Source organism: Carlito syrichta, unplaced genomic scaffold (genome assembly GCF_000164805.1).
Source record: "Carlito syrichta isolate Samal-C Ts95f unplaced genomic scaffold, Tarsius_syrichta-2.0.1 Scaffold301555, whole genome shotgun sequence".
NCBI lineage: Eukaryota > Metazoa > Chordata > Mammalia > Primates > Tarsiidae > Carlito > Carlito syrichta.
Window position 1 is genome coordinate 148,738 of NW_007245651.1, and position 19,283 is coordinate 168,020.

Genomic DNA, 19,283 nt, shown 5'->3' on the forward strand with positions numbered 1-19,283 from the left:
GACACTGCGTAGAAAAGGAGGGAAGCTTTTCGGAGACAGACATGGAGTCAGGCGCAGTTGGCAGTGGAGTCTGAGATGACCGGGTGTAAGGCCATCAGTCACCTCCTTGGATCAGTGATCTGCACCATTGCCAGAAAGTGTGGATATTTGTGCGTGGGTGGAGTGGGGAGGCAGAAAGGGGACAGAATAACTCGGGGGTGACAGATCTATGACACAATCATTGCTTCAAGCCAAGACCTTGATTTCTTCACCATGTTCCTTCCCGCTGAAGAATCTGACAGTTGTTTGTAACTAAAAAAGAGGCTCTGTCTTGTTTTGCCTTTTATTCACCATCGGGCATTGGGCTGGGGGAGTGGCCTGGGGTAGCTGCTGTCGAAAGCAGGAACCGCAGGCTGCCAGGTGCTCCATGACAGACCAGGTTTTGGTCACAGAGTCTTCAGACTCAGGACGGCTGTAGATTTTATAAATGACCGCTAGGAAATCTGCAAGTGTAAGTTAAACGACAGCTCTTGGAGAAGGCTCACGCAGTTTCAGGAATCAGCCAAGCATGAGGACCTTAAGAACCTCCCCTTGAGGGTTTGCTCATCTTATATTAATGCAAACATTAATACTTTATTTTATGGGAAATATGTTTATTATTGATCATCTCAATTCAAAAATACTCGTTCTTTCCCAGAGCTGGTCCATCATAGTCAATCTTTTTGCAAAGATTAAATACATCAAAATTATGAACAATTTTATCTAACAGCAGCACAGAACTTCTGTATCCTAAGCAAGACGTGAATTTCTAACAATGACACAAGAGTTCCAGAACTTGCCAGTAAAACAGAGGAAGCATCTCCAACAACAAGGAGCAGGAGCCCGCGGATCACGTCCCACCGAGCACACACTGGAAAGCGGGACGGGAAACTGTCCAGGGCACTGCCGCTCTGCAAGGGCTGCGTGACAGCCCAGAGCATGTGCCCGGAGGGGTTGAGAGAAAGGACCGCTTGCCTCTGCCTGGAGAATGCATCCTTGGGAGCGGGACAAGGTTACCCGGGTGGCCTGTCCAGCTTCTTGCCCACGTGATCAGGACCACAGGCTCTGAGGAGCAAGCAGGTACGGGGAGCAGCTAGCTTTGACTCCTGAGCAGATGCAACACCAGCTCCTCGTCCTCAGCCAGGGACAGGCCCGTATCCAGAGGCTCCGAGGCGTCCCTCTTGGCCCTCTTGCTGCTGCGACTCGCTGGCCCCACGTCTTCCACGTCGCTGTCGTCCCTCTTCCTCATTCCTCGCTTCTTCTTGGTATCCCTGCTGGGAACAAACCCAAGGATTTACTTTATAAATAATCAGGCCTGTTAGAATGAAATCAAACACTTAAGGCATAAGAATAAAAATTTCTCTTGAGTCAAGCCAAAGGACCAGAAACAGAGTCGGTCAAGTGACAGTGCTACTCAAGGCAGGCAGAAGCCACAGCAGCACCAAGCTGGGTCATCGCCGAGCACCTTCCCATCAGCAGATGGGGACAGAGGGCCTGCCAGGCACTGGGTCCTCCCTGCGACGGTGCCGTCCAGTCTGCACGACGGGTCTAGGGAGCTATGGCAGCATGGCCCACGGTCGCAGGATGCTGAGAGGCCCCCTTTAGGCAGTAGTCTGTGAGCTAGCAAACGTCGGGACACGGTTTCTAATATCTGTCGCACTGAGCTATGATCTAGAGATCGTAAGTAAGAGAGAACTCGAAATGTTAAATTACAGATTACTTAAGACATCAAATAAAATCACCCCATTTAAGAACTTGTATCTAAGACATATCCACAGTCTTAAGAAAGCCCACAGTATTGCAGTAAAATGCACAGACCCGAGACACAGACCATAACAATGAAGCTAATTTCCGAAAGTGGAGGAGATCACTTGATATGTTAAAAATAGAAGAAAAAGCAAAATAACATCCTCAAAGCATTCTGAGATATCATCATGTTCCAAGATGACCCAATTATTGAGCACAAGGTTAAAACAAAATAAAAGGCCCCTCTCATAGCGCGGCAGTAGCAACCACGTATTAAGGGCTTACTAAGGGTCTGGCACTGCACTCCATACCTTACGTGGAGCTCAACATTTATCTTCCCGAAAGCCCCTAGTGTGGGGTGCATTGGCCTCAATCTACAGTGAGGCTAAGAGAGGTTCACATAATGAGACCCAGTTACACACATGGGATTCAAACCCAGACCTGAAAGAGCCTGACTTGAGCCCCCAAGGCAGGCTACTGAAAACAACTAGAATTAACTCAGTCAACTTTTGGATGACAGAGACTGAAAGAACTAACTGTGGAGACAGCATTGGTTTGGCATCAACACAGTCAGATCGTACTCAGCTAACATGTCTAAGACTCAATTTTCTTATCTGTAAATATGGGGATTATATAATTTATTTAGAATTGTGAGAATTAAACAAAATTATAAAAATGAGAGCACATAGTAGTGCTCAATACATACTCACTTTATTTGTTTTTGTTTTTTTGCGTCAGAGTCTCACTCTGTCACCCAGGCTGAGTGCAGTGGCACACTCACAGCTCACTGCAGCCTCTAGCTCCTGGGCTCAAGGGACCATCCCAGTTCAGTGCCCCCACCCCAGTAGGTGGGACTGTAGGCACAGACCACCACGCCCAGCTCATTTTTAAATTTTTTTGAGAGACGGGTCTTGCTATGTTGCCCAGGCTGGTCTTGAACTCCTGGCCTCAGGCAGTCCTCCCACCTTGGCCCCCCAAAGTACTGAGATTATAGGCATGAGCCACCACGCCTAGCCCTTAACTTTCTGCCTATAAACTACTCCCTTTCAAATTCTCACATTGACAGTATACAACAATCAGGAAAAAAAAAAATCACAGAAAGACTACATTCTATTCCAGGCTCATGATTTATTCCACAAGAGCACAAAGTGCTCAAGTTCCAACGAACTCGTTATTCTTGAAGAGGGTAGAGTGGATGGCGAAGTAAATGCGCCTAATCAGCATATCCATTTATGACCAGCTTGATGCAAAACTGTAAATAATTGTATATGAGTGCCCGATGCTCTGACTCAGCCATTCTCCTTTACCACTGGAGGAAAGACAAGAGGCTACTCAAAGCCTCAACTCGCTGCATTGTAAAGGGCGCCTGGAGGGAACATGAAAGCATCCCTGTGATGGGAATTCAGTCAGCAAATAATTAAAATAATTCTTAGTGAAAAGGGGACTTTAAAAAAAGTACTGAACCCTAATCTGCTTATGAGTACAGCCAGTCCTGTGCCAATCCCACTGGGCTATAGTGCCGCGATTTATTGGGTTCAAGGGAATACTGATTTCTGCCCTGCCTGTACATCAAGTGCACCTCAGAGCAGCTCGTCAGAAATGGCCTAATTAGTGGGCTCTGCTAATGCCTCCTTTGTTCATGCGCTCCTGCACTTATGCCCTGCAGGAAATAGGTGGTTCAGATAATAAAAAGAAGATGGAAAATTTATGTAGCCCAAATATTTTCGCAATAGGCAGCTTTGCGGCTTTGTGGGTCACCTCAAATTCCAGAAAGGCATTTTATACTACTTTCCATAGCAAATATGTAACCATCTGTATAACAAATTAAATAATAAACAGTATAGGTATAACCCACCAAAAGGGGGATAACAATTATTACAGTCAGCAGAAAGCAAAATATGGCCCCACTGAGGTCTCTTCAGACAAAGCCCCTTCCTGGTGGTATGGCACCAGAAGGCTTCCTTTTATTTATATCCTTATGAGTCAGATGGGGCTTTGACCCCATCTTGCTAATGTTCCCCAGGAGCTTCCTGAGGGGTAACAGCCTACTGTATGTCACACAGACTTCCAGTTTCCTGATTCTTAATTATTGTCTGCAAGTTCTGGGAGCAGCTCTTATTACTATCCAGAGTTCTTAACACATTCGCAATTGGCAAATTCTTCACTTTCCTAACACTGAGAGCAGGAGAAAAGAAATCAATCTGAAGCTGGTTGCTGCAAACTTTTGTCCTTAAGCCCAAGCAAAATAGTCTTTCCTAAATTGTCACCTTTTCACAACACAGCTGAAACCTGCAGACATATCTGGTATTTGCCTCAGATACCACTCTGATGAGCTTTCCGTACTTGCATTTTTATTTGGATTACAAACCCAAAAAGACAGTCTTCTGCGACGAGGTACATTCACATCAGCAGCCAGGAACAGAATTTGGAATGATGAAAATTCACATCAGCGTTCGCGGATGAGTTGACTGGGGACTCCATGGCCAACCACCACTGGGGCAGCTTACTAAACAGACAGTGGAACATTCTAAAGATAACAGTCCATTGCAAAAATCAAAATGCAATACAGGTTGGAAGCAGGTAACACCTGGGAGCTCCCTTCATGAAATAAGTGTCGTCCACTGAGCCCGAGGAGGCGAGGAGGTTCACGAGATGACTGACAGCCGGTTGTGGCCTACACAACAGGACAGGGCCAGAGCCTGAGCTCACACTTGGCCTTCAAGTCAGTATCTCCATGGCACGTAAGTGCTGGACTCCTTCTACATTCTTTAAATGCTGGAGGCATGTGTCAAAGCGGCCTCCTCACTGCTCAACATTAAGACAGAGCAACATTCCGGTTGGCAGAGCACCGTAGAAAGCAAACGCGTGGCTCAATCAAGAGCACCAAGAGCACCGAGACCCCTATGACTGCTGTAAAATAAAACTACCGATGCTAAAAAATTCAGAGCTTCTAACTTTCAGTAACGCACATAATAAAGAGACTTAATTAGTAATGGCTGGTGTATCATTTAAAGAACAGATGATACTGCAAAGTACAAAGAAAAAGGTAATCATGTAATATGTAATTGGAACAGACAATGACAGGGAAATTCTGCTTCAATGGTTTTGAAGTTTTAGTGAAAAGGGGTGCGCAAAAGCTTGTCTTGATACCCAAAATAACCATCTAAGCCAAACAATTTACTCATTGCTAATAATTAGGAACACTGGAATGTAAATTCAATTTTAAGGTCTCGGTATACTTGTAAATGGATTTTAAATGGGATATAATTTTCTCACTTTCTAAAGGAGCTGAACCCAAACATTGAAATTCTAGAAGCTGAACTGATTTTTCAACAGAATTGATTCCTAGTCACTCAAAAATAAGAGTGCAGTCTGTGTTTAAGTTCATGAGAAACAAAAGAAAGGGAGGAAAACCTAGAGTCCGTGTGCTCAGGTCAGCTGTCCTCCTGGTCCTTCATTCGACGCGGCCCTTACTCACAAGACCAGTGGACATGTTGCCCCGCTGTGAATATGCCACCGCTCTCTTCCAGGCTTGTCCCTTGCCCTTCAAGGCCCATTATTTCTCATTTTGTGATTAATATTGCTACTATGATACTAAGGTGATTCTTCTCACCTGTACGCATATTAACTCCCAATGAGAAATTCCAGAGTGAAAATGTAAATTAGCACAACCTTCTGGAGGGCAATTGGCAGCACCTTTCTTTAAAGAAAGTATGCCCAGCAAATTTTCTTCTGGGAATGTTTCCCAAGGAAACAGTTAGGGATATATACAAATATTGTTACAAGGTTATTTAGGGCATAGCTATTTTTAATTTCAGAAAGCTGGAAATCCCAAAGTCCAACTATAAAGGAATAAATGCGTTATAAAATTAGAAATGAGATACTATGTAGCTATGGACACTGAAAACAGTTATAAAACCGATACAAAAAGAGATTCCACTTATGCCTTAAAAAGTATATATGCATGTTTGCATAGAAGAAAATGTGGAAGATTTTTTTAAAAGTTCTTTTTGCTGGTACATATCTAGTCTGATCTTTCTGTAATGAGCCTGTGCTACTCTCTGCAATAAAAAAAAGAAAGAAAATTAGATTAAATTTGAAGTTCTGGGCAGCTAGGTATATGTCAATTCTTCTCTGTAATCTCACGAAGCTCAGAAGCATAATGAATAGGTGTGAGATATGATCTCTGCTCCTGTTGACGACCTGATCTCCATCTTAGGGTCCCTGGATCCACAGACGTATGAGAAAAGGTGAGACTTGTTAGGTCAGGACATATTGGTCATTTTCTCTTTTCTTTTTCTGGAAAGTAAGATTTATTGAGAGGACAGAACAGCTCCCAGAGCAGGAGGGGACCCGAGGGGGTTGCCTGGTCATTTTCAACGTTTAAAAACAGCAACAACCCTGCAATTATGCCAAAGCCTACACTGGGCGATTTCTTTGCTTTTGGCTAGAATTATATTAACTGAGCTTTATAAATGCTCAACACTTCAGAAACTTGGATGGGCTGGAAATTATGTCTTTGGTGATAAAAACAAATGTAAAATATTAAGTATGAGCTTTCTTGAGAGACAAATCTTTCAAAACACAGGACCATTAGAGTTGAAAACAAAAGTTCTCTATGATGATAAAAAGGTTGGGAGTCATCATTCTTGATTCGAGAATAGTGCTCCACGGACCACATGGAGAAATCTGTGCGCGTCCCTGAGGACTTTACTTTTCAGTTTTACACATTAGGTTTCTTAGGGAGCCATTCATTATCGATATATTGGGTTTCCGTGCCCACTCTCCCCTCAAGAAGACAGAAAAAGAATGAAAAACCAGCCATCTTAAATCATGGTTCTTGTTGAAGTACCATTTACACAATCTGAATGTCTCCTGTGTAACATTTGCCTTTCTCCAGCCAATCGTGTGTACGCTCAGAGAAGTATCTTTGTCAAGCACAGCTTGGCTCTTGCCGTTTTTCATGAGTATCAGTGACTGCCTGGAAAGTCTGTGCAGCACAATCTCTAAGGAGTCCCATGGTGTGGCACAGCCTGCCTCTGTGGCCCACTCTGCACTTAGCGCCTTTACATTCCTCCTGTTCTCTAGGCTCCTTTCTATTCCCTGAACAAGCTCCAGGTTTCTCAGTTTCTTTTGTCTCCATGTGAAATTCCCTTTCCAACTACCTAAATTCTCCCTTAGACTTCAAAACCCGCCTCCTCCTCACAGACGCCACCTTACCCTGCCTGGGCCTCTCCTACGCATTCATTCGGAGGGCTCTCGTGGTGGTCCTGTATAGATTTATTCTTGTGCCTATACGTGGTTACCTTCGGAGGTCTGGGGCTGTTTGTCTTCTTCATCTCTGAAGATGACTGGAATAAAGAACTCATGCAATAAAGACCCGCTCATCTGAGGGGTGGAGAGGACTGCTGGAGTTGTCCCAAGTCCCGGGAATCACTGCCGCGGCAATGAAGGGGCAACTTGTCAACGGATTTTGCTTCTAGTTCGACTTCCAGCAGAGTTAGAGGAGAGTGTCATGTGTGGGAGCGCCCCCAGAACACTCAGTCCGGTCTGTGGGTGCACAGGCTCCTGTCTGCTGACTAATCCTCTGTTTTTAATATCACAAGTTCTGGTGTTCTAAATTTTGGCTTTGCATGTATCTCAGAATTACGTAAGTGGTCAAATTATGGCTAAGCCCAGCAACTAACTTGTTTTTCTCAACACACGACTCCTACTGGGCCGACACTCGGTCAAGAGACAGTTTGAATCTCGCCGAGACTGCAGCCTCTGGACGGGTCGTCTCAGGAATCACCCACATTTATGCACTTGGACGTTGATGACAACTTTCCTGGCTGGACCTCCCCGGCTCACTCTTCCTCTGACCATGACTTAAGTGTTGATTTTTCCAGTTTCCACTCTTGGGGTTCTACTATTCTCATCTTACTTATTTGTTCTGAGAATTCTCATGCAATGCTTCAACTCTCTTCCACGGTGCTGACGACTGAAAAATCTGCATCTCTAGCCTGGAGTCTTTCTGGAGCACCAGATCAGCATATTCAGCCAGTTCCTAAATATTTCTAGCTGCATGGCAAACTAAACCTGCCCCTCATACAAGATGTTTGCCCAAATCTACTCTTCCTCCCTTCCAAGTGGAAAGGACCACCCCGCCCCCCAACTAAAAACCCAGAAGGCATCCTCGAACCACTTTCTTCCTCATACCCCGAGCTTGACACATCATCTTTCAGACCCACCTGTTCCCGCAGGGTCTCTGCACCTGCCTTCCTTAGGCTTCTCGTTCATCCTTCACCTGACTCGGCCCTGGGAAGCCTTCCCTCACCACCCAGTCTGGATTAAGCACCCTTAGGATTCACCGTGCACATTGTGACATGTTACCATGGTCATGACATGCTGGACGGTAACTGTCTACTCGCTCACCTGCCTCCTCCATTAGATTATAAGTTCCCCAAGGACATATTTTTGTCTTATTCTCCTTTGCAGTCACACTGCCTTGGTATCCAGGAGCTCAATAAATACTTCTTGAATAAATAAAGTCACTGGGCTCAGCTTTTACACCACCGGCTCACCCTATGTCATACGGAGTAAAACCAGAATAATCCCTAACTAAGTGACAGTCTTATTTTCTTTGCAGCAGAGATGATTCATTTAAGGCCATATAAGTAGACTTTCAAATCTGTGTTGTTTTTCTCCAGTGTATCATTCCAAAGAAATTCACAAGATCAAAGTCACAGTGAAAATTAAAACATTAATGGAAGAAGAAAAATGATACTGTAAAAAAGAAGTACCCAATAACCTCAGACTCAGAATGAAAAATAAGGCAATACTTTCAACATTATTCGTAAAATCAAAAGTTGTCATGTCACTTCAACAAAAATGATTACTGTTGATTTTCTTTGTAACAATATATATTATACTTTTTAAAATGTGTGACCACATCAAAACCTTAACCCTCAATGAAGTGCAGTAAGTCCCCTACATATAAACCTTCAGGTTGCAAACAAAGATGGGAATGTGCATTTTTTATGCATTATTTCTCTCCACTGGGTGACAGTACATCCATTAAATACATACAATACTATATAACTCATTGTGTTAGTTAGGCACCTAGGCTAACTTTGTTGGACTTAAAATAAATTGGACTTACGAATGCATTCTCAGGATGGAACTTATTTGTATGTTGGGGACTTATGCATTGACAAGGACATTCTCTCTTGACCAGTCTTGTGTCTGACTTCATTCTGAGTCCTCTTTCTGACCAGGCTTTAGCTTTCATTCAGTGGTTATGCACCCTTAGTCCAGTTTTATCCAGAATCCTATTGAGTCAGTTTAACAAAAATCTCTTGCCCTCGATATCTGATCAAATCACCCAATCCCCACTCTGGATACCTCTCCCCGCAGGCTCGCCCTCCATAATGACCCTGTCAGGCCCACTGAGTCAGAATCTTCCATAACACTGATGTTTCCTCTTAGCAATTTTCCATCAATGACTCCCACCCTGTAAATCTTTTTTTTTTTTTTGAGTTGGAGTCTCACTCGGTCGCCCAGACTGGAGTGCAGTGGCCGCTCCTGGCCACTGCAGCCTCGACCTGCTGGGCTCCGGCGATCCTTCCGCCTCAGCCTTCTGAGTAGCCAGAATTACAGGCATGCGCTACCATGCCCAGCTGATTTTTTGATTTTATTGTAGAGATGAGGCCTCGCCTGCCCAGGTGGGTCTCGAACCCATGGGTTCAGGCAATCCACTCACCTCAGCCTCCCAAAGGTGCGCCACCCTGTAAATCTTACATGTGCTAGTCATACTTGGATTTGAAGCCAATCTCTCCCCCAACTACAAAACCCCACGTAGTAGCCCCCTGGAATACAGCCTGTTGATGGAAAGCAAAGTGAAAAAGCAAATTCTCAACTCCTAACTTTTATCTTCTTTTGAGGAGAAAGACCTTTGGTTTAAAAACAAACAAGCGCCGGGCTCAGTGGCTCAGCCTGTAATCCTGCGCTTTGGGAGGCCGAGGTGAGTGGATTGCCTGAACCCACGGGTTCGAGACCTCATCTCTACAATAAATCAAAAAATCAGCTGGGTATGGTAGCGCCCGCCTGTAATTCCGGCTGCTCGGAAGGCTGAAGCAGAAGGATCACCGGAGCCCAGCAGGTCGAGGCTGCGGTGGCTGGGAGCGGCCACTGCACTCCAGTCTGGGCGACAGAGTGAGACTTCAACTCAAACAAACAAAAAAACAAGCAACAACAACAAAAACAAGAAACACTGGTATCTAGGAAAGAAATTTAAAGTGGGTGAAAATTATATGATGCCACTAGCTGCTTCAAATGAAGTAAGTCCTTGACTCTTGGGAATGATATGCTGGGTACTTAGAGAATGTAAAAACTCTTACTCATTTGGTGATCTGTGATACAGTGGAGAACAGAAGAGGATTCTCAAAGACTAGAAACAGGCAAAACACGGTTCTCATTTTCTTTCTTTAGAGATGGGGGTCTTGCTATGTTGCCCAGGCTGGCCTTGAATACTTGAGCTCAAACAATCCTCCTGCCCCAGCCTCCGAAATAGCTAGGACTACAGGCATGTGTGCCACTATACCTAGCCTGGTTCTCATTTTCAGAAAAGGAGAGGAGGTAAATTTTGCAAAATATATAAAGCTTTCAACAAGACTTTAAAATGAATTACGGACTCAAAAAAGCAAAGGAAGTGGTCGTCTTTAAAATTTTAACTTTATTTATTTTTAAGAGATAGGGTCTCATTCTGTTACCCAGGCTGGAATACAGTGGCACAATGATAGCTCACTGTAAACTTGAACTCCTGGTCTCAAGTAATCCTGTCTCAGTCTCCCAAGTAGCTGGGACTACAGGCGTGAGCCACCTCACCCAGCTACTTTTTGCTTTTTTTTTTTTTTTGGTAGAGACAGGGTTTAATTATGTTGCCCAGGTTGCTCTCTAGCTTTGGGCCTAAAGTGATCCTCCTGCTTCAGTCTCTCAAAAAGTGCTGGGATTACCAGTGTGAGCCACTATGCCTAGCCAAAGTGGTCACTCTTAAGAACTGGTCAGCAAATTACACCTGTGGGCCAAAGCCATGCCTACTTGCTTATGTATCATCATTTATGGCTGCATTACTACTGCAATGGCAGAGTTGAGGGTGCCTTAAAGCATAAAATATCGACTATCTGACCCATTACAGATAGAGAGACTCCTTTTTTTTTCAGCAAAAAGAAAAAGACCCTTGGCTCTAGTAGCTTTCACTGGCCACTAACAACAATTCCTATGAGAATAACCTTGTTGCTTTGAGAAGCCTATTAGACTGAAGAGAAGGGAAATAAATGCTTCTAGACTTCAGCAAAGCACACGACACGATAACCTGTGAGTAAAACTGAGACACAGGATTTGAAGACAAATGAAATGGGAAGAATTGTAACCAGGTGATTAAAAGGACTTCTGCTTCCTAAAGTGCATGCAGAAGGTATTTTACAGCATCTAGTCAAGCATATCTGGATCTTACTGTAATCCCCTATCGAGTTTAATTCTGTATATTTGGAAGATGCTGTAACAGCGAAAGTTTTTTTTTTTTTTTTAACTTTATATGTAACTTCTCTGGCAATGTATACATCTCATAATGTAAATAATATCTCTTTTCTTCCTCTCCCTGTTTAACGTCGAAATGGTTGTTTTTAAAAAGTAGTTATGCCGGGCTCAGTGGCTCAGCCTGTAATCCCATGCCTTTGGGAGGCCGAGGTGAGTGGATTGCCTGAGCCCGCAGGCTCAAGACCCGCCTGGGTAACTAGGCGAGACCTCATCTCTACAATAAAAATAAAAAATTAGCCGGGCGTGGTAGCGCGTGCCTGTAGTTCCAGCTACTTGGAAGCTGAGGCAGAAGGATCGCCGGAGCCCAGCAGGTCGAGGCGGTGGCTGGGAGTGGCCACTGCACTCCAGTCTCGGCGACAGAGCGAGACTCCAACTCCAACTCCAAAAAAAAAAAAGTAAGCCGGGCTCGGTGGCTCAGCCTGTAATCCCGCGCCTTTGGGAGGCTGAGGTGAGTGGACTGCCTGAGCCTGCGGGTTCGAGACCCGCCTGGGCAGGCGAGACCTCATCTCTACAATAAATTTAAAAAAATCAGCCGAGCGTGGTAGTGCATGCCTGTAGTTCTGGCTACTCCGAAGGCTGAGGCGGAAGGATCGCCGGAGTCCAGCAGGTCAAGGCTGCGGTGGCCGGGAGCAGCCACTGCACTCCAGTCTGGGCGACAGAGTGAGACTCCAAATCAAAAAAAAAAAAAAGTAGTTATTTAATGGTGATCAACTGCTGTTATGAAATATATCTTTACAAAAATTCTAGTATAGAGAAAAGGAAAGTGGCTTTGGAGTCAGTCAAAGCTGACTTGAACCCTAGCAGTTGCCTAAAACTTGGGAAAACTGCTTAACTTCATTGAGTGTCAATTTTTAAATTTGTAAAATGCAATTAATATCTACCTCATGGAAATACTAAATAAGTGATATATGCATAGCAAATGCATTATAAACGTTAATTATTACTTCTCCAACTCCTCATGTTGGGAATGACCTTACAATTTAATGCTAAATTAGGTTACATTGTCCTTTATCACAGAAGGTGAAAGCCTCTTAAATTAAGAGGTCTTATATTTCAAAAGCTTTCAGGTCTGTTAAGACACAAAATACTTTTTCATTGAAACAAGTGAGAGATGAGGTTAAGGCTAGTATCTAAAAACCCCATTTGACACGTTAGGCTACGAATCAGAGTCATGAAGAACAGAACTATAATTCCAGCCTGAACATTTCACTCCAGTTTGCGGTTTGTGTTGCTGGCCCCACATCTCAATGTTGTGGATCGACTGACAAAGAGAACTCCTGGGGAACTGGGTCAGCTGAAAAGGAATGCCATGAGGGTCAGGACATGGGTAGGACAAGAGTCTAGGACAAATGTTCCAAGAGGGAAGAGAGGTCCTGGGACCCTGGTGGGTGAAGGTCCTCAGCAAGCAATGGGAGTCTTTGATTTTATTAAAACTAAGTATACTACTAATAGCCTCATCTCGGGTAAGGGCCTTAGCACTGAGAGGCTGGGCGGAAAGTTCCTCAAAGGGCAGCCCTGTTCAGAAGAAAGGACGATGCTAAGCTAGAAATTCATGTTTGCTGGAATAGGATGTAACCCACTATCCAGTCAAAATCTGAAAAAACAAACCATATTACTGTCAGGGTTGACTGTTACTTAAGAGTTAAAGACAGCTTTCTTTAAACTATGAAAACTCTTCCGGGATGGTGAAATTTTTGAAAACACTGGCAATCTGAGATGCTGATGGGACTGTGAAGCAAAAAGAGCTCCCGTTCACTGCCGGGGGGATGCAAAATGATACAGTCCCTCCGCAAAGGAGTTAGGCAGTTTCTTATCAAACGAAATATACTCCTCCCGTGCGATCCAGTCTTTGTGCCTCTTGAGAGCTACCCAAAGAAGCTGAAAACTTATTACCACACAAAAACCTGCACATGAATATGTATAGCAGCTTTATTCAAAATTGCCAAGACTTGGAAGCAACCACGACATCTCTCAATAGATGAACAAAATGTGACACACCCATACAATGGAATATTATTCAATGATAAAAAGAAATGAGCTATCAAGCCACAGTAAGATACGGAGGAAACTTGAAAACATATTGCTAAGTGAAAGAAGCCAATCTGAAAAGGATGCATACTGTATGATTCCACCCATGTGGCAGCCTAGACAAGGCAACACTATGGAGACAATAAAAAGACCAGTGGTTGCCAGGGTTCAGAAGAAGGAGAAAGGGGTGAGGCGGTGGAACACGGGGAGTTTTCAGGGCAGTGAAACTATTCTGTAGGATACTGTCGTGGTGAATACATGTGACTATACATCTGCCCAAGCCCACAGAATGTACAACATAAAGAATGAACCCTAATGTAAACTAATAATAATGCATCAATATTGGTTTGTCACTTGTAACAGAAGTACCACATGCATGCCAGATGTCATTAACAGGAAACCGGGGGGAACCATGGATAAATATGAGAACTCTAACTAAAACTGGTAAAAAAAAAATCTATTAATAAAAAAAAAAAATTCCCTTCCACGAAACCAGTATTATGCTCAGGATAGCCACCTGGGTAGAAGGCTGATGGAATGAAAGGAAGCCAAGGAATCTGCTCTGACAGGAATACGCACTGTTGTATAGTCATGGTTAGCTATTAGGGTCAATAAATTTTAATAACTGTCCGTGCAATTATTAGAACACGAGGATGAATCATTCCTTCTTTACAGAAGAAACTTTCAATAATTCTTCAGGTCGCGCCTTAGTGAGGGTCTTCCTCACTACGTCAGCTACCGATTGTCCCTCCTCACAAGGCCTGCCACCACTTCTTGTCTGCTTTTTGTCTACCTCCCTAAGGTCAGTCTCTCTCACTGGTGTGTAAGCTCCATGAGGCCTGGGACCCAATCTCACTTCTTCCCTGCTTTCTGCCAGGCACATAGTAAAACCTGCAGTTTACTGAATGCCTGAGCAAGGGGAATGTCGAGGGACAACAGACAGGTAGAGGAATTTCACCCTCCGACTTGGTTATATGCCCTCTATCCATAGGATGAAGAGGATATGTTACATGACTTTATTTTCACTATATCACTCAGTTCAGCCTAGGCTGCAGGATAGTTTTGCAAACTGTTTTGAATATAGGGCCTGGCACTATCTGAGGGTTTAATGAATGACTTTGATGAGGGAGATAATAAAAAGTAGATATTTCAGAGGACAGTAAATTTTATTCTTATCAATGTATATACTCATTTAAAAATTTCTCCCACCAGTTTTGTTTTTATTAATAGTAATTAAATTGACCATATATTAATGACCCCATTACGTGTCTTTCTTTTCAACCTCATTAGGTTTTCACAGTAACTTTGCAAGGCAAGAATTATCTTCATTTGACTGAGTAAGAAAACCGGGTCACAGAGATTAAGTAACTTGTCCAAGATCTACAACCGGCAAAAGAAAGACTCAAACTCAGGTCTGCCTGACCCTGAAACCCAGTTTTCCCTTACAAGGCTAAATAGCCTGCCCTTGTTCTAACACAGTCTTAATTTCACAAAACTCCTACTTCTCCCCACATTGCTAAGTTTATGATAATATAGCCACGTAGATCAATATTCTAAAACTATATCCAAGCTGGGCTCGGTGGCTCAGCCTGTAATCCTGCCCTTTGGGAGGCTGAGGTGAGTGGATTGCCGAGCCCACGGGTTCGAGACCCGCCTGGGCAACTTGGTGAGACCTCATCTCTACAATAAATTTAAAAATCAGCTGGGCGTGGTAGCGCGTGCCTGTAATTCCAGCTACTGGGAAGGCTGAGGCGGAAGACTCGCCGGAGCTTAGCAGGTTTTGGCTGCAGTGGCTGGGAGTGGCCACTGCACTCCAGTCTGGGTGACAGAGTGAGACTCCAACTCAAAAAAACAAAAAACAAAAAACAAAACTATTTGCAGTGGTGTGTGGGGGCAAGGCATTCAGTCTCTTGGTTCAGAGAACCTCATGTAATTCATATCTCGCACCTGCTAGGGCAACTGTTTTTATAAAACAGATGCTTTTGAGAACATCCTGCCAGGATCAGACATGGTTTAAATTTTCCTGTGTATTGATACAGAAAGGCATACGGAAAGAGACTGACTCACTGATGTATTATTCCATGTAGAAGGAACTCCTAGGACTTATTCCACTTAGGTTTTAAATTCTTTCTCCAGCTCTTAGGAAGCTTTTGCCAACAGGCAGGAAGGGGTAGGGCAAAGGATATATTACAACAAGAAGAATAAAGTAATCATTGGTCCCTGACATGACTAGGAAGACCACCGATCAGTAAAGAGCAAATTTTAAATAAATGATGTGTGAATTAAAACCAAGAAAGCAGATCAGAATGTCCTCTGTAACCCAGAAACTGCATTCCCTGGGCTGCACGGGTTCTGGAATCAAAACCACCATACCAAGTTCCAAGTGCTGTCTGATATGATGGTGGTCAAGGCATCACAGACCTGGGAAAACCTGCCAACTTTTCTCCTGAGGGATGCAGTACCTTACAGAAACACAATGTATTACTGGAGTGAGCACTAAGCTTCCAAGGATGCTGGGGCAGGCAGTTCCCATAATTAAGTGACAAAATGGCAAATGAAACCATGAGGGACTCTGTAAGTCTGACTGAAAAAGAGACTGTGTAGCCAGAAAGCGTCATGATGCCTCATTTAGAGCTCCTAGCTTCCGTGGTGGCTGCTGTCATTCATGTGCAACTAGGAGTGTGCAAGCTCATATGTGTTAAACTGTGAAACGGGATTGCATTGCCATGCAGCGTATCCAGGAATCTTAACTAAGGCCAGGACGGGGCTGTTCAAGAAAGAGCCCTCCTGTTAATAACATATTTGTGCCGCTTTTCAACCTCTTGCTGCTTCTGTTCTCTCTTTTTGAGAATGCAAAGGAAAGAAATCAGGTGAAACTGCAGACTGCGCTGATTGCAAGGAAGCTGAGGGTGGGTCCAGAGGTAGAAAATAGCGATTGTTCCCTTACACAGAAACCCTGGTGTGGCCTTTCACAAGGCGCTGCTCAGTTAGCTGTGAAAAGACGCCATGAGAGCCAGCATTTGGCACCCAAGAGCTCAGTGTGCACCCCATTTGAACAAAACTCTCCTTCTTGCATTCGTATCAGAAAATGCAGTGTGGTCTATTTCCTAAATAACTTAAAGCTAATAAATGGGCTTGTGATCATTTAACAACGTCTCAGCAATCTTCATACCTATCCCTAAGTATTGGCACTTTGGTATTCAAATATGTTGTGCCAGAAACTGCCCCCCATCATAAATTTCAATCTTCAAGGCCATGCAACAGCCCTAATGAAGATTAATTACTGCAGCATATTCCATAAAATCTGCTCGGCTTCCTCTGACAGCAAAGGCTACTGCATATAGAATTGGTAGTGAAAATGTATCACATCCTTAATGTCTCTCTTCTAGCTGCTCAGTACTAAAAACAGATTTGTAAAAACAATTTAGTCTAAGAAAAGATTGATTGGCTCAGAGTTCATTATAAACATAACTGCAAGAGGAGAGGAAAAAACATTCTCTTGGATCAGAATTCTAATAATCAGAGAAAGTTGAGGGTGGAGAGAAGGAAACAGAAGGCAGAAGACTGCATGTCACACCACTACTCTGCGGCCACATCTGCTTCTATAACACGACGTCATTTGGCTTTGGCCAAAAGCCTCGCCCCAGTCTGTCTATTTTGGGGGGTTCATAAATCTGCTTGAGAATTCGATGAAAAATCATGACTTCCTCTTTCAGATAAAAGCACAGGAGGGTCTATACTGCATGCCTACCCACACCATCACTTTGCGTGCAATATCAAGATGTTCAAGATCCCCTAGAGCCTGTTCATAGAGTCCAGGTTAAGAATCCCCACTCTGCATGATTTAGAAAATACAATTAATCCTCTTTTCCCAAATTAAGAAAAAAAAACTAAACATCATACAAGTTGGGTTTATGTTATGCATTTTTCTCACTACTAATCTGCATGTGGGACAATTTGTGCTCCCCAGAAGCACATCAGTTTCTCTCTCAAACTACTTTCCCTGATTAGTTTTCAATATTCAAGATCATCACCTACCCAAGCATGTCCCGTGTTCTAGCTATTTGGTAAAACGAAGTTTTACATTTTAGTCTCACTCTTCATTAGTCCTTCAAATGACTTCACAAAGAGAGAAAATCCAGTCTTCAAAAGAGCTGCCCATTAAAAAAATACTCCTACTGGCAAAAAAGCAAAATAAAATCAAACAAGAACCCAAAACCTAAACATGGGTACAACTTAAAATTCCAAAAGGGGAGTGATGTAACTAAGTGATGGAAAGTCATGCAGTCATTAGGAGTGAATGCATCCTACATGAAGCAATGTGAAATGAAAAAAACAATGGTCCTTGGCAAGAGTCATTCACAATGGTCTTTTTGGTGAAAACAAAGTTGCCATATATCAGTTGGAACAGCTGCCAAGAAAGCCCGACCAGTCAGGGTGGTTCATCATGGCCTTACAGCAGCCTGAGCCATCCATACATCTTCTTAGAGATCTGGCACTTATGAAAAATGACAAGCTCACAACTGTCACTGAGCAATAGTTATACAATGGTTGACTAAATGACAGAATAGAAAGCATAGGGCAAAAACGGACACTGCAAGGAAGGTCAAGAGAGTAGCTAGTAGCTGCTGCTTTTTTCTTTTTCTTTTTTGGAGACAGGATGTCACTCTGTCACCCAGGCTGGGGTATAGTGGCAGGATCGCGGCTTGCTGCAGCTTCAATCTCCTGGGCTAAAGCAACCCTCAACCTCAGTCTCCTAAGTAACTTGGACTAGAAGGGATGTGCCACCCCAACTGGCAATTTTTAAAAAATGTATTGCTTATTTGGAGAGACAGGGGTCTCATTATGTTGGTCAAGTTTGTCTCCAACTCCTGGCTTCCAGCAATCATTCCACCTCAGCCTCCCTGAGTGCCGGGATTGCAGGTGTGAGCCACCATGACTGGTCAAGAGTAGTTTCTTAATCCCCAATTTCTCATTCTATGTCTTCCCCATCTCAACCCAACCCTCGCCCCAGAAAATAACTCCCTCCTTCCTCAATGTGTAGGAACTTTCCCCTGAAAGTCTCAGGGCAAGTAACATTGCCTTTTCCAGCCCTCCCTCTGCAATCTGCCTGGGAAGTTTCTCTAAGTATTCTTATTTTCAAATGTTTGATGAAAAGGAGAGATGACTGAGTTTTTCCTCTTGAAAGCAGCTAGGCATATTGGAATGGGAGATAAGCCTCCTGAATCTGAAGAGGGTAAAGGAAGGAATATATCCGGAAGCCAGATCGCCCTCTTCCAGCATCTGTCGCCCACAACTAGATTCACCAACTCACAGAGGTTCAAGTACGTGGAAACCGTGGTCAATAGGATTTTTAAAAAACAATCACCTAGGCTTTAAGTAAGAAAAAGCTCCTTGAAAAAAAAAGCATCCTCTCTATTTAACACCAATAACTCCATTAATATTTATACAAAATGCCTAAGTGTCACACTCAGCCCCAACCAAAAAGAATTAAGAAGGAAATGAAAATGGTTTCTGGGAATTTCGCTTTCCAGGTGAAAAGCCTTCCACATATCATGAAGCTGACTGTGGAGTCCCGGAAAGGGAGCTGCTGCACAAAACTTACGTGGATGTGACAGAACCCAACGCTAGAAGAAACCGCAGCCATGAGAGTGGTTTATCCACTCCACAAAGGAGATCGTTTTAAAAGACAGGCACGTTCACTAGCAGCCAGAAAACAACATGGAACAGAGTTAAGAAGAAAAACAAAACAAAAACACACCAGCAAAAAACAAACATGCAGATTAAAACACTTTCATCAGTCTCTTGACTGAAAACTGTATAAAAAGAGGTAAAAGCTGCCAGGCACAGCGGCTCATGCCTGTAATCCCAGCACTTTGGGAGGTGGAGGCGAGAGGATTGCCTGAACTCAGGGG

The 19,283-nt window shown here is 43.6% G+C and overlaps 1 protein-coding gene across 1 annotated transcript in view; it reads right to left on the reverse strand.

Moving 5' to 3' along the window:
* Positions 1–615: 615 nt before the first annotated feature.
* DDX10 (DEAD-box helicase 10) overlaps positions 616–19,283 on the reverse strand; it is a 273,197-nt gene continuing 254,529 nt past the window's right edge. Inside the window, exon 18 of the mRNA XM_021710807.1 lies at positions 616–1,289. Within this exon, the coding sequence (XP_021566482.1) occupies positions 1,112–1,289 (178 nt within the window). The 3' untranslated portion in view covers positions 616–1,111. The remainder of the gene's footprint in view (positions 1,290–19,283) is intronic.